The sequence below is a fragment of the Oncorhynchus clarkii genome, chromosome 9 (genome assembly GCF_045791955.1).
Source record: "Oncorhynchus clarkii lewisi isolate Uvic-CL-2024 chromosome 9, UVic_Ocla_1.0, whole genome shotgun sequence".
Lineage (NCBI taxonomy): Eukaryota > Metazoa > Chordata > Actinopteri > Salmoniformes > Salmonidae > Oncorhynchus > Oncorhynchus clarkii.
In genome coordinates this window covers 42,242,496-42,266,455 of record NC_092155.1, presented here as the reverse complement: position 1 = coordinate 42,266,455, position 23,960 = coordinate 42,242,496, and the positions used below count along the sequence as shown (strand labels likewise).

The 23,960-nt window shown below is 43.5% G+C and overlaps 1 protein-coding gene across 1 annotated transcript; it reads left to right on the top strand.

Moving 5' to 3' along the window:
* The first annotated feature begins 4,304 nt into the window (after positions 1 to 4,304).
* Positions 4,305 to 15,647, top strand: LOC139417232 (high affinity immunoglobulin gamma Fc receptor I-like). The gene is made up of 9 exons (XM_071166478.1): positions 4,305 to 4,513; positions 9,170 to 9,214; positions 10,260 to 10,535; positions 11,245 to 11,487; positions 11,626 to 11,883; positions 12,189 to 12,446; positions 12,512 to 12,631; positions 14,491 to 14,532; positions 15,110 to 15,647. Exons 1-9 carry the CDS (start codon positions 4,489 to 4,491, stop codon positions 15,127 to 15,129), a joined length of 1,287 nt encoding a protein of 428 aa, XP_071022579.1. The 5' UTR covers positions 4,305 to 4,488; the 3' UTR covers positions 15,130 to 15,647.
* The last annotated feature ends 8,313 nt before the right edge of the window (positions 15,648 to 23,960 follow it).

Genomic DNA, 23,960 nt, shown 5'->3' with positions numbered 1-23,960 from the left:
TGAAACCACTGTGAAATGAGCCACATTGATCGTACCAGTCAACCTACTATGTGTAAGTTAACTGAAGCTAAGGTACACATTTCTAAATGGATGACTGATTCTTGCCTGCATTTAAATATTGACAAGACTGTTTTTATGTACTTCTCTAAGAAATCCATTAATTCTTCCCAATGAGCTGTTGTTGTTAATGTGGAGAATCTAAAAGTTGTGTCTAACCTCAGGTATTTCGGTCATCATTTTGGACTCCAACTTGACATTTAAGAAACATTTGAAGGAGGTGGTTAACACGGTCAAGTTTGTATTGTCCAACTTTAGGTTTATAAGATCTCTAGAGGCCGCCAAACTATATATGCATGCTATGACCTTCTCACATCTGAGATATTGCCTGATGCTGGTCACAAGCAGGAGCTTCTATTCTGAAACCAATTGAATCACTATACAAACAAACACAAGATTTTTTGATAACGAACCAAACAGTTACCACCATTTTCACATCATTCACAGACATCATTTATTCAGTCTGGATAGCTTTAAGTGGTAGGTAGATGCTTGTCACCTCCAGGATAACAAGGGCAGTAACTAGAGGGGATTGTGTTGTCCCTTTTCGACATAGCAAATTCAGTCAATTAGAGTCTGTTAGAGCTACAATATACTGGAATGCAAAGCCCATGGACTTCAGAAGCTGCACTGATTATTGTACTTTTACATTTCAATTGAAAACATGGCTCAAATCTATCCAAACCTGTACACATGAGTTATCTGTGGTTCCTCATATTTAAGACAACAGTTGATGATAGTGTTTTTATTGCAAACAACTTCTTGTTAGATTGACATATTAATGGATGTAATGTGTTTGTATTTTGTATTGTTTTAGTATTTGCATTGTGTCTGTGTACTTGCCCTTACCTGCCCTGGGACCATGGGTGCAAATGAGCTATTGGCTAATGTTGCATTATTGTAATATTGATATTGATTAATGTGCCAGTCGCTTGCTGCTGAAAACTGAAAAGAGGAGCGACCTAGGCACCGCTAACTAGCTAGCCATTTCACATCGGCCACACAAGTGTACCTACAAGAATTGACGCTATTTTGAAGGCAAAGGGTGGTTAAACCAAATATGGATTTGATTTAGATTTGACTTTTGTCTTCTGTTAAATATAATCTATTAACATGTCTATTGAAGGCATTCTTACTTTACAGCATTTTTTCACACCTGCCTAAAAGTTTTGCACAGCACTGTACATAAAATGGTTAATTCAAAGTATACTTGTTTTTATCTTTATCTAATATACTAAGACTGTAATTAAGTGCACACCCCCCCTCCCCCAATTTAGATCATTGTAAGTGTATTTAATATACTGTTTGGGATAGGGGGCAGCATTTTCACGTTCGGATGAAAAGTGTGCCCAGAGTAAACTGCCTTCTAACTCAGGCCCAGAAGCTAATATATGCATATTATTAGTAGACTTGGATAGAAAACACTCTGAAGTTTCTAAAACTGTTTGAATGATGTCTGTGAGTATAACAGAACTCATATGGCAGGTGAAAACCTGAGAAAAATCCAACCAGGAAGTGGAAAATCTGAGGTTTGTAGTTTTTCAAGTCATTGCCTATCGAATATACAATGTCTATGGGGTCATATTGCACTTCCTAAGGCTTCCACTCGATGTCAACAGTCTTTAGAACCTTGTTTGAGGCTTCTACTGTGAAGGGGGAGAGAATGAGAGCTGTTTCAACCAGAGGTCTGGCAGAATGCAATGAGCTAATCACGCGCACGCCTGTTAGAGCGACAAAGGAATTCTCAGGTTGGAACATTATTGAAAATGTATGTTAAAAACATCCTAAAGATTGATTCAATACATCGTTTGACATGTTTCTACGAACTGTAATAAACTTTTTGAACTTTTCGGCTGAACTTTCGCCTGGACTTGCCCACGCCTCATGAGATTGGATTTGTGAACTAAACGCGCTAACAAAAGGAGGTATTTGGACATAAATAAAGGACTTTATCAAACAAAACAAACATTTATTGTGGAACTAGGATTCCTGGGAGTGCATTCTGATGAAGATCATCAAAGGTAAGTGAATATTTATAATGCTATTTCTGACTTTTACTGACTCCACAACATGGTGGGTATCTGTATGGCTTGTTTTTGTGTCTGAGCGCTGTACTCAGATTATTGCATGCTTTGCTTTTTCCGTAAAGATTTTTTGAAATCTGACACAGCGGTTGCATTAAGGAGAAGTATATCTATAATTATGTGCATAACACTTGTATCTTTTATCAAAGTTTATGATGAGTATTTCTGTAAATTGATGTAGCTCTCTGCAAATTCGCCGGATGTTTTCGAGGCACAACATTACTGAACATAACGCGCCAATGTAAACTGAGATTTTTGGATATAAATATGAACTTTATCGAACAAAACATACATGTATTGTGTAACATGAAGTCCTATGAGTGCCATCTGATGAAGATCATCAAAGGTTAGTGATTCATTTTATCTCTATTTCTGCTTGTGACTCATCTCTTTGGCTGGAAAATGGCTGTATGTGTTTTTGTGACTAGGCTCTGACCTAACATAATCATATGGTGTGTTTTCGCTGTGAAGCCTTTTTGAAATCGGACACTATGGGTAGATCAAGAAGAAGTTAAGCTTTAATTTGGTGTATTGTACTTGTGAATGTGTGAAAGTTAAATATTTCTAAAAAATATTTTTGTATTTCGCGCTCTACCTTTTCAGCGGATGTTGTCGAGGGGATTCAGAGGATGTTTTCAGCGGATGTTGTCGAGTTCCGCTAGCGAAACCCCTAGCCCTAACAAGTTTTAAATGCTAATCAAATACAAATAAAATTGACATTCAATGCATTAAATGTATTTAAAATTGTTCCAATTTAGATCATTTTAAATATACTTAAAATATGTTAATAAAGTATGATGTAAGTATATGTAAAATATTTGATTTTTTTTCGCTTGGGTAGGTCTCCCTTCTGACAGAAACATTATATGTGTGTGTGATAATGTTAGTCTAGTGCAGGGTTGTGGGCTCATTATAACTACAGTATATACTGTACTTGTAGTGTTGCACAGTATACAGATACCACTCACCTGCTTCTCTCAGCATCCGATACCAGCCCCACTAACCTGCTTCTCTCCGTCTGCTCTCCGTCCATTTCTCCGTCAGTTTAAAAATATATATAATTTAGCCGTTTAGGCCGAGCGGAGATGCAGATCCTGATGAGTCTTCTATTGTTAGATTTGTACATTTGTTACAGCTCGCAAAGCAAGCAATGTTGAAACATTGTACAATTTCATCGCCTGTTATAACCAAGAGCACATACCAGGCTGAGTAGACTGCATGACAGTGCAAGTTCACTGTCATGCAGACTCTGAATATCAGAGTGAAAATGGAACACCGCTTCGCAACAGGCATGCTTGCAGCTTTACAGCAAAGGAAACGGCTTGTCTCTAGCCTAAATGGAGATGCCTTTCTTTCTATCGGGATTCGCTCACATTTTGTATACTTTATAAGGTTATAAAATTGCCAACAGATAGGCCTATATGTGAAAAAAAAGATAGAAACTGCTCCTTATAAATTATATTGTGTAGACATACAGTAAGACTTATTTCCCTTGAAGCAACCAAACATATGATAAATGGGATGACTTATTTCTCTATTGATTGGATTTTCTTGAGGTTTGTTGTTTCTTGTGGTCTGTTTATGTCTCAGAAGAGCAGATCCTTAATAATGCTCACCTCATAGAAACAAATTATTAGTCGATTACACTAGTACTGATGCATAGTGCTAGGGATCCCAAGTGGTACAGCAGTCTAAGGCATCTGCATCTCAGGGCAAGAGGCGTCACTACAGTACCTTGTTCAAATCCAGGCTGCATCACATCTGTGATTTGGAGTCCCATAGGTGTTTAATTGGCCCCGGGTTGTACATTGTAAATAAGAATTTGTTCTTAACTGACTTGCCCAGTTAAATAACGTTTTTTTTTTTTATGTGCTGACACACACTCCGCAGTAGTTGGGAAAGGTATCACACATACTGACTCAGGGTAGCAGGGGAACGGGTAGGAGGCCCAGACAATGATAATGATGTTTCTAATACCTCTATAATGAATTGCTGTGCTGTAAACATATGCTTGAAAAATAATACAAGTACAAATAAAACAGGATATAACCAGTATCCCCACAAGGAAAGATGACTATGGTGATGATGAAGAGGATAGTAGTTCAGCTAACTCTGTCTCAGAGAGGGGTGAGGTGACAGAGGATGTGGTTAACATCAGCTGAAAAACAGTAGGCCAGGTAGTGTGTGTGTGTGTGTGTGTGTGTGTGTCTCTCTCTCTCTCTTTCCATCTATCTTGCACCTATTCTCATCTCAAAGTCTTGGTCTGAGTAGGCAGGAAGTGGAGTTGACGGGCACAGGCTATAATTGACAATATAGTTTAGACAGCGTTAGTGATCGACACGTCGAAATGGAACGCACCTATCTTCTAACCTGTGAGTCCCTTTATTGTTTGATATCTACTGCACAGTGCCCTCCTTAATTTTGGCTCTTTTTTGAAATTATACAATGATTAGGAGGTTAGAGTGCAAACTGTCGGCTTTAATTTGAGGGTATTTTCATCCATATTGGTTAAACGTTTAGAAATGACAGCAGTTTTTGTACGTAGTCCCCCTATTTTTTTTGTGTGTGTGGGGGGGGGGGGGGGGGGGGGGGGGGGTAGATCAGCTTTAGGAGTGTGGTGGAGTGCTGCATCAGATCACCCGACCTCAACCCAATTGAGATGGTTAAGGATGAGTTGGACCGCAGAGTGAAGGAAAAGCAGCCAACAAGTGCTCAAAATATCTGGTAACTCCTTGTATCTGGTAACTCCTGGTAACTCCTTCAAGCATTCCTCATGAAGCTGGTTGAGAGAATTCCAAGAGTGTGCAAAGCTGTCATCAAGGCAAAAGGGTGGCTACTTTGAAGAATCTCAAATATAAAATATATGTTGATTTGTTTACTACATGATTCCGTATGTGTTATTTCATACAATGTAGAAAATAGTCCAAATAAAGTAAAACCCTTGAATGAGTAGGTGTGTCCAAACTTTTGACTGGTACTGTATATATATATTTTAATATTTTATAATATATTTTCCTTTACGATTTCCCCCTAACCCTACCTCCCCTAATTGGAGTAAACTAATGGACAACAATACTTAGGCTTCTACTTCCAGCTTATACATACTATATACATTTTACGGACATGGTACACAGACAGGGGACATTGTATATTAGTTGTATATCTATTTTTAAAGTGCTAACCTCCCCTGTTATTGTAATGGAGTGAGGTTAGCATGTTTTGGGGATACGATATTTGTATGTCTGTAACTTTCTCACTCATCATTATTCACGATTCATTCAGGACTATCCATAATCATGGTAACATACACATTAATGTAAAAGTGTTTATAAACATATTCTATTTACAATAAAAGGGACGAAAAAATTACACAATACATTATTTACCATTCATTTCTATTGGACACATAATACTCTGAAACACAAGCCAAACAAACAGCAAATGCATCCAACAAGTTTGCAGAGTCACAAGCTTGACTTAATCATTGCATGCTTGGAATATGGGACCAAATACTAAACTTTGGACTACTTTAATACACATGCACTGAGTGTACAAAACATTAAGAACACCTGCTCTTTCCATGACATTGACTGGCCAGGTGGCTGAATCCAGCTGACGGCCACGATCCCTTATTGATGTCACCTGTTAAATCCACTTAAATCAGTGTAGATGAAGGGGAGGAGACAGGTTATTAAAGAAGGTTTTTATGACAATTGAGACATTTTGAAAAATATTTTTAAATACAAACATACAGTCAATAATACAGTAGAAAAGGTCTATAAATATACAGTGTTTGCATATGAGGTAAGATAAGGGAGGTAAGGCAATAAATAGGCCATGGTGGCGAAGTAATTACAATATAGCAATAAAACACTGGAATGGTAGATGTGCAGAAGATGAATGTGCAAGTGGAGATACTGGGGTGCAAAGGAGCAAGATAAATAAATAAATAAATACAGTATTGGGATGAGGTAGTTGGATGGGCTATTTACAGATGGCTATGTGCAGGTGCAGTGATCTGTGAGCTGCTCTGACAGCTGGTGCTTAAAGCTAGTGAGGGAGATAAGTCTCCAGCTTCAGTGATTTTGCAGTTCGTTCCAGTCATTGGCAACAGAGAACTGGAAGGAAAGGCGGCCAAAGGAGGAATTGGCGACATGGATTGTATATGTGTACCATTCAGAGAGTAAATAGGCAAGATTAAAGATTTAAGGTCCTTTGAACGGGGTATGGTCGTAGGTGCCAGGCGCACCGATTTGTGTCAAGAACTGCAATGCTACTGGGTTTTTCACGCTCAACGGTTTACCCTGTGTATCAAGAATGGTCCACCACCCAAAGGACATCCAGCCAACTTAACACAACTGTGGGAAGCATTGGAGTTAACATGGGCCAGTTCAATATTAGGAAGGTATTCTTAATGTTTGGTATACTCAGTGAATACAGTGTAAGTGAATTTGTCCTAATTCTTTTGGTCCCCTAAAATGTAAAACAAGAATAGCTGTAATTCCTAAACGGTTCACCTGATATGGATGAAAATACCCTGAAATTAAAGCTGAAAGTCTGCACTTTAACCTCATAGTCATTGTATTATTTAATTGTATTATTTCACAATAATTCCGGGGGGCACAGCATATGGTTTAATATCCAGTGCTTGATTTTAGCAGGCGCTCACCGGAACTGAGTACTGGCACCTCAAATGTTTTACTGCTTGAGATCCTGCAGATTTATAGATAGATGTCACGCTCGTCATAATGATTGGACCAAGATGCAGCGTGGTATGTTTCCATCCTTTATTTTGGAAATTAAAACCTCAAAGAACCAAACAACAAAATGAACAAACGAAACGTGAAGCTAGACTAATGCTCACAGGCAATAATAGACAAGATCCCACCAAGCACAAATGGGAAATGGCTACCTAAATATGATCCCCAATCAGAGACAACGATAAACAGCTGCCTCTGATTGGGAACCATACCAGGCCAACATAGATATGCAATTCCCCTAGATAACCCACCCTTGATCACACCCCAACCTAAGCAACATAGAGAATTAACAGCTCTCTATGGTCAGGGCGTGACAGTACCCCCCCACAAAGGTGCGGACTCCGACCGCAAAATCTGACTCAATAGGGGAGGGTCCATCTACCGTCGGGTGGGCATCTACCGTCGGGGGCGGCTCCGGTGCGGGGCGAAGTACCCACTCCGCTCGTGGATATGTCATCGGAGGAACCTGCGGACCATGGATCGTCGCCGGGGACTCCGGACCGTCGCCAGGGGTTCCGGACTGCGGAACCTCGCCGGAAGCTAAATGGGAACTGGGAACTGTCGCCGGAAGAACTGGACCATAGGTCGTCGCCGGGGACTCCGGACCGTAGATCATCGCCGGAGACTCCGGACAGTAGGTCGTGAACTTCGGAGTCGCCGTTGATCCTCCTTCGGAGTCGCCGTTGATCCTCCTTTGCTGCCTCCGTCTTATCTCCTGCCATAATTTCTTCCCACATCCATGATGTCCTCCACTCCTTTTTCTCCCGGGCCCAGGATGTCTGCTCCTCCCGCATTTGCCAGGTGGAAGTGGACATCCAGCCAGAACGGGTTGTGCCAGCTCTGCGCTCGAGACAGTCAGTGCACCTCCACGGCCCAGTGTATCCGGTGCCTCGGCCAAGGAAGAAGCCTCCTGTATGTCTCCCCAGCCTGGTGAGTCCTGTGCCTGCTCCCAAAGCTAGGCCTCCTGTGTACCTCTCCACTCCAGAGACGGCTTCCAGAGACGGCCTCCAGCCCGGAGCCTCCAGAGACGGCCTCCAGCCCGGAGCCTCCAGCCGACCCAGACCCTCCCCTATGGGTTCAGGTTTTGCGGCCGGATTCCGCACCTTTGGGGGGGGGGGGGGGGGGGGTACTAATTGAGAACCATACCCGACCAAAACATAGAAATACAAAATCATAGAATGCCCACCCCAAATCACACCCTGACCAAACCAAATAGAGACATTAAAAGGGTCTCTAAGGTCAGGGCATGATTTGGGGTGGGCATTCTATGATTTTGTATTTCTATGTTTTGGCCGGGTATGGTTATCAATTAGGGACAGCTGTCAATCGTTGTCTCTGATTGGGAACCATACTTAGGTAGCCCTTTTCCCCTCCTTTCTTTGTGGGGAGTTGACTTTGTTTATGGCACATAGCCTTTAGCTTCATGGTTTGTTTTGTAGTGTTTATTGTTTTGTTCAGCGTCTTTTCTAATAAAAAGAGAATGTACGTTCACCACGCTGCACCTTGGTCCTCTTCATTCAACGGACGTGACAATAAACAGCTCTCTATGGTCAGGGCGTGACAATAGAATATTTGCTCAAAAGTACTGTGCAGTTCCTGCACCTATAAACAGTACCGGCACCAAAAATGACTACCGGCACCTATTTTAGTTCAAGTCAAGCACTGTTAATATCTATATGGTTTAATATCTGCATGGTTTAGTATCTGTATGGTTTAGTATCTGTATGGCTGAATGCAGTATCTGTATGTTGAATAGCCAGCAGCATACCACCCTGCATACCACTGCTGGCTTGCTTCTGAAGCTAAGCAGGTTTGGTCCTGGTCAGTTCCTGGATGGGAGACCAGATGCTGCTTGAAGTGATGTTGGAGGGCCAGTAGGAGGCACTTTTCCCTCTGGTCTAAAAAGAATGGCCCAGGGCAGTGATTGGGGACACTGCCCTGTGTAGGGTGCTGTCTTTCGGATGGGACGTTAAGCGGGTGTCCTGACTCTCTGAGGTCATTAAAGATCCCATGGCACTTATTGTAAGAGTAGGGGTGTTAACCCTGGTGTCCTGGCTAAATTCCCAATCTGGCCCTCAAACCATCACGGTCACCTAATAATCCCCAGTTTACAATTGGCTCATTCATCCCCTGTAACTATTCCCCAGGTCGTTGCTGCAAATGAGAACGTGTTCTCAGTCAACTTACCTGGTAAAATAACGGATAAATAAAAGTATCTGTATGATTGAATATGAGTAGGTGTGATAGTTCTCTCTCTGTGTGTTTCAGTGCTGTTGACTACACTGGTATACTCTAGCCTCGGTCACAGGGGAGGTGAGTACATTTCTGTTTATTCATCACAATTGCTCTATTTTCACCTCCCTTTTCTCTCTCTCTCTTCCTTCTCATTTTATTGCCTCCATCTTAAAGCCGATTTATGCTTGATCCGAAAATGTGGTCCGAGGATTCGTATGGAGTGCGTGACGCAATTGCTGAACCTCCAGACGCATGCTGAGGCCAAATTGAGCTCCGTACCTCATCGCTGTGCGCCTCTCAAATGTGGTAACAATGTGGAGGGATCCATGATTGCTTGACAGTTGGTGGGGGCGGGAGATCCAGTATAAACACAAACTCACCTCCTTGACAAACTTCCTTCACGACGACTCTGCGCTGCTCGGCGACGCTCAATAAGTATGAAAGTCCTGACGTCTGCCAAGGCTCCATCGCAGTCAATGCTGTACGGCCACTTCAGACGGATTGACCATGCAGAGCCTTTTATTAAATTCACATGTTGTGTTTGATCATGTTAGTACAGGCCCCAAATGTATCAAGTGTTTCAGAGTAGAAGTGATGATCTATGTTCAGCCCCCCCCCCACCTGTCCATGTAATCTTATTCATTATGAACTAAAATACAAAACTGGTGTCAGGTCAGCACACGTACATGCTTGATACGACTTTTGCACCAGTTGTGGTCTTTTGTGTTTACCTGGCTTGTGGTTTGGAGGCCTGGGGGTTTCTGAGACCCTGCTGCTTCTATAGCAAGTGTATCCCAAATGTACAGAGTGCACTACTTTGGACCAGAGCCCTATGTGCCTTGGTCAAAGTAGTGCACACATAGGGAACAGGGTGCCATTTGGAGCGCAAGTCATAGAAACTCTGTTTGGTCTCACTTCTCATGAAGCAATGGCCACTGCAGAAGACCACAGAAGCAATGATTAGGGCCTACAGACAGATCTCCGTTCCGTCTCTCTGAGCTGTGAGGTTTAGGGGAGTTCTACTGGATGGAAACTGTAGATACACATTAAAAAACACATTCGGAATTGTAATCTTATGTACGATGTGTATGTCTGTCTGCCTTTCTCTCTCTCTCTCGCTCAGGTCGGTCTCCTTCAGCCTCTCTGAGCATCAGTCCCAACAGATCTCAGTTCCTTGAATATATGTATTTTTCTCTGAGCTGTGAGGTTCAGGGGAGTTCTACTGGATGGAGACTGAAGAGATACACAGCGACTGTGAAACCGTCAGAGTCTGGAGTCGACTGGGGGTTGAATCAATCCAACTACGTCATCAAGACAGCTAAAACATCAGACAGTGGAGTGTACTGGTGTGAGTCTGGGTCTGGAGAACACAGCAATGCTGTCAACATCACAGTACACGGTACGTCCAGATAGATACACAATAAACTAGAACCTACATATTCAACTGGCGGACTGCGGAACGGATCCGGACCCAGAATGGGGTCAATACAGACCGCAGGCCCCCCAAAAAAGGACACCATTTTTTACATGGTCGGGCTTCGGCCCCTGGTATCATATAAACACACATAAGACATGGAAGAGTGCATAGAATTGCAGGAAATTCGCTTTAAAACAGAAACAGAAGATCTCTGCCCCATGCAAAATGTGGAGAAACTGCCCGTTTTCTCTCTGCCAACAAGAGGGGTATGAACAGTTTGAGGTCGCATGGGTTGCGAGGCGGAGGTTTGTTACAATGCCAATATCCATCTGGACTTTTGCTGGACATTATCCATCTGGACCTTTTCCACCTAGGAAATGGTGGGATCTTCTCAAATAGTACCTGAGTACCCCTGGACTAGAACCTTCAAACTCAACACTGGACCTCGAAGCCAGTTCCACTGTATTTTTTCATTTCCCTGCCTCTGATCAGGGACTGATTTAGACCTGGGACACCAGGTGTGTGCAATTAATTATCGGGTAGAGCTGAAAACCAGCAGGCTCCGGGCCTCGTAGGGTAAGAGTTGAATAGCCCTGGACTAGAAGCTATCACTATACCATTGTCTGTAAATTATGTTACGATATTATTTTATTCTGATTATCTGATGATGTTATAATTGTCCTGCGTACAGGTGGCGCTGTGATCTTGGAGAGCCCCGCCCTTCCTGTGACTGAGGACGATTCTGTGACTCTGCGCTGCAAATATCAGGCAACTCCCGCTGAACTCACAGCTGATTTCTACAAAGATGGATCCCTCATCAGGACTGAGACGACAGGAGAGATGACCATCCCTGCAGTATCCAAGTCAGATGAAGGGCTCTACAAGTGTAACAACTCTGAAGGAGAATCACCAGCGAGCTGGATGACTGTGAAAGGTGAGTAAAATAAAATCACATGCAGAATTATAATATATATTTTTTAAATCGTATATTTCTTTTTTTGGTTTAGTTCATATAAATGTGAAGCCATTCTGTATGTGCAATGTGTCCTGTCTTTCTCTCACTCTCTCTCAGGTTGGTCTTCAGCCTCCCTGAGTATCAGTCCCGACAGATCTCAGTTCCTTGAATACAAGTCGGTCTCTCTGAGCTGTGAGGTTCAGGCGAGCGCTGCTGGATGGAGACTGAAGAGGTACACAGTGACTGGAGTCGACTGGGGGTTCAATCACGGTTCCAACTACGTCATCAAGACAGCCAAAACATCAGACAGTGGAGTGTACTGGTGTGAGTCTCGGTCTGGACAATGCAGCAATGCTGTCAACTTCACAGTACACGGTACGCCCACAGACAATATTTACATGAGTGTTTATTGCCTTTGCAGTACCTACATTAGCGTATTATTTTAGGTCAAATAGCTCATCCAGTTATTTATCAATCCATTCCTGGGGGACCCACAGGGTGTGCACATTTTTGTTCCAGCCCAACACTAACAGAACTGATACAACCAATCTAGGGCTTGGTGCTTGCTTAATTAGTTAAATCGGTGTGTTTTGCAGGACTAGAGAAGAAAATAAAATGCACACCCTAGGGGTTCCCCAGCAATGGATTGAGAAACACTGACTAACCTTTCATTCGTACAGGTGGCGCTGTGATCCTGGAGAGCCCCGCCCTTCCAGTAACTGAAGGAGATTCCGTGACTCTGCGCTGCAGACATGAAGACAAGAAAACGAAGGACACGTCCTCAAACCTCACAGCTGATTTCTACAAAGATGGATCCCTCATCAGGACTGAGACGACAGGAGAGATGACCATCCCTGCTGTATCCAAGTCAAATGAAGGGCTCTACAAGTGTAACAACTCGGAAGGAGAATCACCAGAGAGCTGGATGACTGTGACAGGTGTGTGTGTGTGTGTGCACATGCGTGCATGGAAGTATTTTTAAATTGTGTAATTCTCTTTCTAGGCCCAGGGCCTGTGTGGTCCATCTCTCTGCCCAGGCTGCTGTGTAGTCTACTGGTGGTGTCTCCTTACCTGCTGGTGACCATCGTACTGCTGGTGAAATTCCGTAGGCGCCGTGCTCAAGGTGAGGACCCTCAACCATTATATGGTGTATACATTTACAATTTGTAACAAACAGCCTTCTATTGTGATTCATGAGTGTTGACAACTGTTGCTTGCATTGAACCATGCTTTAAAGTGTTAATAACTAGCTCTGATTGAGTCATGTTGTAAAGTGTTGATATCTAGCTCTCATTCAAACCTGTTGTAAAGTGTTGATAACTAGCTCTGATTGAGTCATGTTGTAAAGTGTTGATCTCTAGCTCTCATTCAAACCTGTTGTAAAGTGTTGATAACTAGCTCTGATTGAGTCATGTTGTAAAGTGTTGATATCTAGCTCTCATTCAAACCTGTTGTAAAGTGTTGATAACTAGCTCTGATTGAGTCATGTTGTAAAGTGTTGATATCTAGCTCTCATTCAAACCTGTTGTAAAGTGTTGATAACTAGCTCTGATTGAGTCATGTTGTAAAGTGTTGATATCTAGCTCTCATTCAAACCTGTTGTAAAGTGTTGATAACTAGCTCTGATTGAACCATGTTGTAAAGTGTTGATATCTAGCTCTCATTCAAACCTGTTGTAAAGTGTTGATAACTAGCTCTGATTGAACCATGTTGTAAAGTGTTGATATCTAGCTCTCATTCAAACCTGTTGTAAAGTGTTGATAACTAGCTCTGATTGAACCATGTTGTAAAATGTTGATATCTAGCTCTCATTCAAACCTGTTGTAAAGTGTTAATAACTAGCTCTGATTGAACCATGTTGTAAAGTGTTGATATCTAGCTCTCATTCAAACCTGTTGTAAAGTGTTGATAACTAGCTCTGATTGAGTCATGTTGTAAAGTGTTGATATCTAGCTCTCATTCAAACCTGTTGTAAAGTGTTGATAACTAGCTCTGATTGAACCATGTTGTAAAATGTTGATATCTAGCTCTCATTCAAACCTGTTGTAAAGTGTTGATAACTAGCTCTGATTGAACCATGTTGTAAAGTGTTGATATCTAGCTCTCATTCAAACCTGTTGTAAAGTGTTGATAACTAGCTCTGATTGAACCATGTTGTAAAATGTTGATAACTAGCTCTGAGCCATGTTGTAAAGTGTTGATAACTAGCGCTGAGCCATGTTATAAGTATTGATAACTGTAGCTCTGATTGAACCATGTTGTAAAGTGTTGATAACTAGCTCTGAGCCATGTTATAAGTGTTGATAACTGTAGCTCTGATTGAACCATGTTGTAAAGTGTTGATAACTAGCTCTGAGCCATGTTGTAAAGTGTTGATAACTAGCTCTGAGCCATGTTATAAGTGTTGATAACTGTAGCTCTGATTGAACCATGTTGTAAAGTGTTGATAACTAGCTCTGAACCATGTTATAAGTGTTGATAACTGTAGCTCTGATTAAACCATGTTGTAAAGTGTTGATAACTAGCTCTGAACCATGTTGTAAAGTGTTGATAACTGTAGCTCTGAGCCATGTTGTAAAGTGTTGATAACTAGCTCTGAGCCATGTTGTAAAGTGTTGATAACTAGCTCTGATTGAACCATGTTGTAAAGTGTTGATAACTAGCGCTGAGCCATGTTGTAAAGTGTTGATAACTAGCTCTGAGCCATGTTGTAAAGTGTTGATAACTAGCGCTGAGCCATGTTGTAAAATGTTGATAACTGTAGCTCTGATTGAACCATGTTGTAAAGTGTTGATAACTAGCGCTGAGCCATGTTGTAAAATGTTGATAACTAGCTCTGAGCCATGTTGTAAAGTGTTGATAACTGTAGCTCTGATTGAACCATGTTGTAAAGTGTTGATAACTAGCTCTGAGCCATGTTGTAAAGTGTTGATAACTAGCTCTGATAAAGCCATGTTGTAAAGTGTTGATAACTATGTTTAGGGGAAACCAGGGAACCCAGGAAGACACACCAAGACCAACCAGGTGACAGTCTCTACCTTTCAATAATAAAAACTAATTTAGCACAGTATTCTGAACTGAATGTGGAACTGATTTAATGTGGCTGAGGCCAACACCACTCAGGTGAGTTTCTCTACCCTACACCATTACTGAACATAGTAACACTTGTAACACAACATTGTAACACTGAATGCAGGTTAGTCCAATCAGCCGCTCTTTCAACTCCTGCTATTTAGGCCTTCTAGGGCTTGGGACTGTGTGTGCTGCACACTAGCTGTTGCATATATAGAGTTGACTATGCAATAAGGCCCGAGGAGGTTCTGGACAGCCCTTAGCCGTAGCCTTATTGCTATTATAAACTGGTTACCAACGTAATTACAGTAGTTCAAATAAATGTTTTGTCATACCCGTGGTATATGGCCTGACATACCACAGCTGTCAGCCAATCAGCATTCAGGGCTCGAACCACCCAGTTTAAAATTGTTATTAATGTACTGCATATGAAAGTATACACAGCCGAGTGTGGTGTTTGAGTAAATGTGATTTGAGTATTTTATTCAATCTAATGTCACAGACATGTCCTATTCTGTTTGTTGAGCAGGTCAGCATGTTGAAGAGTGAGCTCACCGGATCACCATAACAATGGAACGCATGGACTGCTAATCCGGAACTGTGAAACACTGTTATTTCTTAGCTTTTAGCTTTGCATGCTGGTACAATAGTGCCAATTTATAAATGTGATTTGTGAACTATATCCTTTTTTTTGTTTACTATATCTTTAAGACATGTATGCAAAATAATTTCTATGTTTTAATCCTTGTTTTATGGGGAATTAGTAGCTTTTTATCTGGATTCATCTATATCATTTTCTTGGTGCACTTAGTGTTAATTCAGGTGCTATGATATTATAATCAATTGTAAATGTCCTAATTTTTCATCGCTATACACACACACACACACACACACACACACACACACACACACAACACAGATTTAGTGTACACTACTTTGATGTAGACATATTATTAACGTTCTGGTACTTATACAATGTTTATTTACATGTGTCTAGAGTAGAAAACAAAACAAGGCAAGATATCTTTGCTGTTAAGCAATAACTAATGACGCATTTCCTCAGCAAACCCATGTTTTGTACATTTTCTTTCATTTTGGTTACATATGGCATACAAATGTAATGCACCTGGGGAATCCGAATGTCTTTGGAACATCCTGCGAGGTTCATCCTCTCTGAGCATGAGTTAAAGGGGAGAGGTGAATGCAGTTTCTCTCCCTCCATCACTCTCTCTCTCTCTCTCCAGCCACCACTCTTGCCCTTGGCATGTAATGGCGCCTCTCTGTGAAAGTGAAAACACCTACAGTACATGATGCACACTGCAGGGAGAAAGGTAACAGAACGGACTGATGAGGCAGGAGGCGGGAGTTATCACATGGAGTATAGCTCCTTCTGCTGGAGAAAAGTTAGGCTAGAAAGTCAACTTTTTATTTAACTAGGCAAGTCAGTTAAGAAAAAAAATCTTATTTTCAATGACGGCCTAAGAACAGTGGGTTAACTGCCTTGTTCAGGGGCAGAACGACAGATTTTTACCTTGTCAGCTCGGGGATTGGATCTTGCAACCTTCTGGTTACTAGTCCAACGCTCTAACCACTAGGCTATCTGCTGCCCCAACTAACATGGAGGTGAGAAAATCAAAGTAACCTGAAGTGGGGGCAGTACCCAGTGATGTGCTATATACACATCAGAGGGGATTTGATTATCTGGCAAGGGTTTCCCCAGTGGGAGGAGTTTGCACCAGGTGAAAAGTGATTGCATTAGTTTTGGAACCAGGCTACGTTAACGGGCGTGAGACAGATGCCCCGTTTTGGTCAACGGCGACTCAAAACAAAAGTAAAGTAGGTTAAGCACATGGAGTAATGAGTAGTATTCTGTGTTTTCACACAGGGCCTGATTACTGAAGGGGCTGAAGCCCCGGGGCCAAAGCCAGTCAGGGGTTCTTGAGGCAGAAAAAATGCAAATGTGATATATTTGTAGTTTTTTTTACTGCAACCGCCTGTCACAGGAACACGCTCTCAATAAGTGTAGATAGCTCGGATTTGTTAATCCGGCCCTGTTTTCACCTGTAAAAGTGGTTGTTTTTGGCTTTATCTGCCTTTCAAATGAACATACATCGCATTCGGAAAGTATTCAGACCCCTTGACTTTTCCCACATCTTTTACATTACAGCCTTACTCTAAAATGGATGCAATTGTTTTTTTCCCTCTCATCAATCTACACACAATACCCCTTCATGACAAAGCAAAAACCGTCATTTAAAATAATAAAAATAATTCAAACGTATCTATAAAAAAAACAGGAAACATTACATTTACATAAGTATTCAGACCCTTTACTCTGTACTTTGTTGAAGCACCTTCGGCAGCGATTAAAGCCTCGAGTCTGCTTGAGTATGACACTACAGGCTTGGTACACCTGTATTTCCTCCTTCCAGACTCACATTAAGCATCTCCAATCCAAAATAAATCTAGAATCGGCATCCTATTTCACAACAAAGCCTCCTTCACTCATGCTACCATACCCTCGTAAAACTGACTATCCTACCGATCCTTGACTTTGGCGATGTAATTTACAAAATAGCCCCCAACACTCTACTCAGCAAACTGGATTTAGTCTATCACAGTGCCATCCGTTTTATCACCAAAGCCCCATACACTACCCACCACTGAGACCTGTATGCTCTTGTTGGCTGGCCCTCACTACATATCCATCGCCAAACCCACTGACTCCAGGTAATCTATAAGTCTTCGATAGGTAAAGCCACGCCTTATCTCAGCTCACTGGTCACCATAGCAACACCCACCCCCGTAGCACCTTTGGCCGCCTTTCCTTCCAGTTCTCTGCCTCCAATGACTAGAACGAATTGCAAAAAATCTCTGAAGCTGGAGTCTTATATCTCCCTCTCTGACTTTAAGCATCAGCTGTCAGAGCAGCTTACCGATCACTGTACCTGTACACAGCCAATCTGTACATTTCACACCCGACTACCTCATCCCCATATTATTACTTACCCTCTTGCTCTTTTGCACCCCAGTATCTCTACTTGCACATCATCATCTGTACATATATGCCTTTTACTGAGGAGTGGCTTCCGTCTGGCCTATCTACCACGAAGGCCTGATTGGTGGAGGGCTGAAGAGATTGCAGAGATGGTTGTCCTTCTGGAAGGACAGCTTATATCTCAAAGTGCTGTACAGAAACCCAGCCTAAAACCCCAAACAGCAAACATTAGAAGGCATAATGTTAATGTTACTACTTAGCTTCGGCTGGTGGAGGTCCTGTAGAACCATGTCCAGATAAAGCGGCCGGAGTGAAAAAGTTGAATGAAAAAAGTAGAGCAAGGGAAAAAATGTAAATATAAAACAGTAATTCAAATGTAAAAACTGTAAAGTTGGCAGGTAGCAAAGTAACATTAGCAACAAACTGCACAGCAGCACGTAAACAAGTCTACAAGTTGTGACCTGAAATGACGTACTAGATTACAGTTTCTTCTGATAAAAGTCTCCAGTATCAACATTTACAATAAAACAAAAAAAGGAGAAGAGAGAATCTGTAGACATGCTGAGATAAAAGAACATACTCTTTGCCAGAATTCAGCCAGCCTTCACAATATTACAAAAAAATAGCATCTGGCTTGTCCAGTGTTTGCTGAACAGATAGAAAAAAGTGTTGTATCTGCAAAAATTCACCTCACCTCTGTCACAGACTGATCTTCCCTGGCTGCCAGACTCTGCTAAGACCCCTGAATTACCTTTATACATTATGTTATCCAAGAATAGAATCAACGGTTCAATAACTAAAATCACCATTATTCCCAGATCCCAGACTGTAGCTTTAAGCTTAAGCTGCTGTCCTGTAGCTACTGTATGTCTAAATCAAATCAAATGTATTTATATAGCCTGTCTTAGATCAGCTGATATCTCAAAGTGCTGTACAGAAACCCAGCCTAAAACCCCAAACAGCAAGCAATGCAGGTCTTGAAGCACGGTGGCTAGGAAAAACTCCCTAGAAAGGCCAGAACCTAGGAAGAAACCTAGAGAGGAACCAGGCTACGAGGGGTGGCCAGTCCTCTTCTGGCTGTGCCGGGTGGAGATTATAACAGAACATGGCCAAGAAGTTCAAATGTTCATAAATGACTAGCATGGTCAAATAATAATAATCACAGTAGTTGTCGAGGGTGTAACAGGTCAGCACCTCAGGAGTAAATGTCAGTTGGCTTTTCATAGCCGATCATTGAGAGTATCTCTACTGCTCCTGCTGTCTCTAGAGAGTTGAAAACAGCAGGCCTGGGACAGGTAGCACGTCCGGTGAACAGGTCAGTGTTCCATAGCTGCAGGCAGAACAGTTGAAACTGGAGCAGCAGCACGGCCAGGTGGACTGGGGACAGCAAGGAGTCATCATGACAGGTAGTCCTGAGGCATGGTCATAGGGCTCAGGTCCTCAGAGAGAGAGAAAGAAAGAGAGAGCATACTTCAATTCACACAGGACACCGGATAAGACAGGAGAAATACTCCAGATATAACAGACTGACCCTAGCCCCCCGACACATAAACTACTGCAGCATAAATACTGGAGGCTGAGACAGGAGGGGTCAGGAGACACTGTTGACCCCGGACCGGGCCAAACAGGCAGGATATAACCCCACCCACTTTGCCAAAGCACAGCCCCCACACCACTAGGTGTCTACCCATCAATTCAAGATGGAACTTTATATAATTCACTGAATATACATAGAAATTCACCTGAGCTCCTTAAACTGCTCTTCCCTGGCTGTCTGACCCTGCTGGAACCCCTGTCATCATGTCTCCGTGAAACAGAGTATGTTACAATCCCGGATATCTCTTTGGAAAGCAACTCTTGCCCTAATTTTGTTTACTTTGATAACTAGGGACTGGACATTAGCGAGTAATATACTCGGAAGCAGTAGGTGGTATGCGCGCATCCAAAGCCTCACTAGAAGACCGCTGTGGCAACATCTCCTCCGACAGTGCTGTTTTGGGTCAGCCTCTGGAATCAGTTCAAATGCCCTGGGAGGTGCAGACAAAGGATCTGCTTTGGGAAAGTTGTATTCCTGGCCGTAGCACTGGTAAGTTGACGTCTCTCTGATATCGAACAGTTCTTCCCGGCTGTATGTAATAACACTTAAGGTTTTCTAGACTAACAATGTAAGAAATAATACATACAAAAACAAAATACTGCTGTTTCCTAAGGACTTGAAGCAAAGCTACCATCTCTATCCGCGCCATCTTGTGTGTCTTAAACACGCAGTCCACCAAGCTACTATCTGCTAGTCCTCATTGCTAGGTTAGTCATGTGATTATGACGATGGCAGGCGTTAACAAATCAGTTACGGAGATATCTATCAGACATCACTACACCACTCATAAAAGGTAGGCTATAACAATAGTTCAAGAGAAAGTATAAGTCTCTCAATCACTGCTCTCTTCAAACTACATCTAGCATATTGTCTGGCCAGTGATACAATGTGTGAATCTCTGGTAATTTTCGTACATTAAATAATGCCTATAGGGCACAAAAATGCTGGGACCATGCTTGGCAAGTGAGCTACGTCACATACACTTTAAATAACATTGGGGGACTGCGGTTGAGTATGGGACTAGTTATTGCGGTAGCGGGTGGGAGTCAGACAGAAAGCCAGCGTGTGCTGGCGGGAACGGGAATCCCACATAGTACTCTATTGTGCACCATGACTGATTCCTGTAACGTTAGAGCTGTTTATTACTGTGTCAGTGTGATTAGTAGGGAATTAGCTAGGGAAACTGACAGCTCAATAACGGTACAGTGACGTACTGACTAATACAACACACATTACACTGAAAAAACGCCAGAATATCAATCTTCAATCGTTTGGCCGATGGTTTCATTATTTGATTTAGGTCTAGCTTGATAGAGGCAAAAATAATAGCTAATGTAAGCCAACTTTTAGCCAGCTCTTCTCTATCGGTACATCAACTGGTGAAAGCTTGCCAAGTTAATTTACTTCTGAAACGTGACAAAACAAAAGCTACAAAACATGCTGTTAGATATTAATAATAGCCATCTCATATCGCTATCTGAAAGATAACTAGAGGTTAGAGCTGACCTGGCTGTGGTCGCTACTCACTAGCGTAGCTTATTCAGTACGTCAGTCGAGAAGGGATGAAACATTAGCTAACGTTACATGTCAGTTACAATACTAGCTCAACACTCCGAATAAACACAAGCTTAGTTTTTTTTCTGTCAACTTAACCTTGCCAGATACATCACACAACTAAAGGGTAGCCAGTTTCTATTCATTTTACAACTCTGTGAAAGGGCACAACAGGTACACTTAAAACCAAACACATATCTCAATTTCTTCCCTGTTTATCCAGATTAAGTGATCCCACATGCTTGGTTATTATAAAATCCTCATCGTCTAAACTATGGGTCAGGTTACCCTCTTTAGCCTTCTCGGGGAGCCCATGGTGTATAAGGAATATGGCTCCCACAATTAGACAGCTCAGGACAACCAGCACTCCTATAAAGCCCCACCCTTTCCCGGAAAACACATCAGCAGCCAGAGGTCAGACACACTTTCACTTCTATGAACGCTACACAGTGATGAGAGGGCGGGGTCAGAGAAGCTTCGTTAAGAGTTAAACCCCGAGCCATATTGGTTTTCGGTTCTTCTCTCTAACTCTGTGATGGTTCGGCAGTGTCAGTATGTCCTACCCTCCAACAATGTGTGATATGTCCCCTGGTAGCTCTTTCAGCTATTCTCACAGCAAAGCCTGTCACCAGGAGTACTTGGTATGACCCCTCCCAATGGGGCTGCTTCCCGTCTATTCTCCTCAGGGACTGGATTGAGTAAATCACCTTCTCCTGTAATTCACCTGTAATGCATAAAATCTTGGACATACAGGTTTGGTTAACAAACAGTTTCTCATATGTTCTATCTGATTATATCTTTAACTTCTATGCCTATTTGTTAGCTAGAATATTTGTAACATTTTTATTAGTTTATTATCCAATAGGCTATCCTAGACCACAACTTACCCATCCCCCTTTTGATACCTGGCTCTGCCCAGGTAACAACCTTACCTATTCTAAATAATGACTTAGGTAAGATTAGTAATGTCACGCCCTGGTCTAAGTATTTTGTGTTTTTCTTCATGTATTGGGTCAGGCCAGGGTGTGGCATGGGTTTTTGTATGTGGTGTGTATGTATGGGGATTGTAGCTAGTGGGGTGTTCTAGCTAAGTCTATGGCTGTCTGAAGTGGTTCTCAATCAGAGGCAGGTGTTTATCGTTGTCTCTGATTGGGAACCATATTTAGGCAGCCATATTCTTTGAGTTTGTCGTGGGTGATTGTCCTGATGTCCTTGTTTGATGTTAGTTGACACAAGTATAGGCTGTTTTCGGGTTTCGTTTATTGTTTTGTAGTGTTCGTGTTTAGATTAGTGTTTTGTTTGTTTAAATAAACATGGATCGCAATCAACACGCTGCAGTTTGGTCCGACTCTCCTTCTCATACAGAAAACCGTTACAGAATCACCCACCACAAAAGGACCAAGCAGCGTGTCAACAGGCAGGAGCAGCCCAAAGAGGAGATGCGCAATAAGGATTTCTGGACATGGGAGGAAATCCTCGACAGGAGAGGACCCTGGGCTAAACCAGGGGAGTGTAGCCGCCCAAAGGTGCAGCAGGAGAAGAGGCAACAGGAGCAGCCCAAAGAGGAGTACAGTATGGACTATACTTCTTGGGAGGAGATAGACAGGTGGGCGGTCGACCCAGGGAGAGTGCCGGAGCCCGCCTGGGATTCGATGGAGCAGTGCGCGGAAGGATATAGGAGAATGGAGTTTGCGAAGCAAGCAAGACGGCGCGGACGGAGGCCCGAGAGTCAGCCCCAAAAATGTATTGGGGGGGAGGGGGGGGGGGGGGGGCTCAGGGAGAGTGTGGCAGAGTCAGGAGTCAGACCTGAGCCAACTCTCCCTGTTTATCGTGAGGAGCCAAGGAGGAGACCAGAACCAGAGCCGGTGTTGGAGGTGAGCGAAACAGAGACTGAAGGAGTTAATGGGGAAATTGGAGGAGAGAGAAATGAGGGAGTTGCTGTGTTGGTGCTTTTTGCATGGAATTTGCCCGACGGAACGTGTCGGGGATTTGATGGCACCTGGGTTAGCGCTCCATACTCGTCCTGAGGTGCGTGTTAGTCGGCTGGTGAAGTCGGTGCCAGCCTCACGCACCAGGACTCCTGTGCACCTCCCTAGCCTTGCACGTCCTGTGCCAACACTGCTCTCAAGATCTCCAGTACGCCTTCACGGTCTAGCCCATCCTGTGCCACCTCCACACTCCAGTCCTCCGGAAGCAGCTCCCCGCACCAGGCCTTCAGTGCGTCTCGCCTGTTTAGCGCAGCCAGAGCCTTTCTCCTCTACAGCGCTGCCGGAGTCTCCCGTCTGTTCAGCGCAGCCAGAGCTGCCAGCCTTCATGGAGAAGCCAGAGCTGCCAGCCTTCATGGAGAAGCCAGAGCTGCCAGCCTGCATGGAGAAGCCAGAGCTGCCAGCCTGCATGGAGCAGCCAGCCTGCATGGAGCAGCCAGAGCTGCCAGTCTGCATGGAGCAGCCAGAGCTGCCAGTCTGTATGAAGCAGCCAGAGCTGTCAGTCTGTATGAAGCAGCCAGAGCTGCCAGTCTGCACGGAGCTGCCAGTCTGCACGGAGCTGCCAGTCTGCAATGAGCTGCCAGTCTGCACGGAGCTGCCAGTCTGCACGGAGCTGCCAGTCTGCAAGGAGCTGCCAGTCTGCAAGGAGCTGCCAGTCTGCAAGGAGCTGCCAGTCTGCACGGAGCCGCCAGAGCTGCCAGTCTGTAAGAAGCCGCCAGAGCTGTCAGCCTACATGGAGCAGCCAGAGCCGCCAGACAGTATGGAGCAGCCAGATCTTTCAGTCTGCCAGGATCCGCCAGTCAGCCAGACTCTTCCAGATCCGCCAGTCAGCCAGACTCTTCCAGATCCGCCAGTCAGCCAGACTCTTCCAGATCCGCCAGTCAGCCAGACTCTTCCAGATCCGCCAGTCAGCCAGACTCTTCCAGGTCAGCCAGACTCTTCCAGATCTGCCAGTCGGCCAGGATCTGCCAGTCGGCCAGGATCTGCCAGTCAGCCAGGATCTGCTAAAACCACCAGCCAGCCAGGATCTGGTAGATCTACCTACCTGCCCGAGCTTCCTCTCACTCCCGAGCTTCCTCTCACTCCCGAGCTTCCTCTCAGTCCCGATCTGCCCCTCAGTCCAGTGGGGTTCTGGGTGAGGACTACTAGGCCATGGTCGGCGGCGAGGGTGGACTATCCAGGGACGCGAGGAGAGGGGACTAAGACATTGACTGAGTGAGGTCCACGTCCCGCGCCGGAGCCGCCA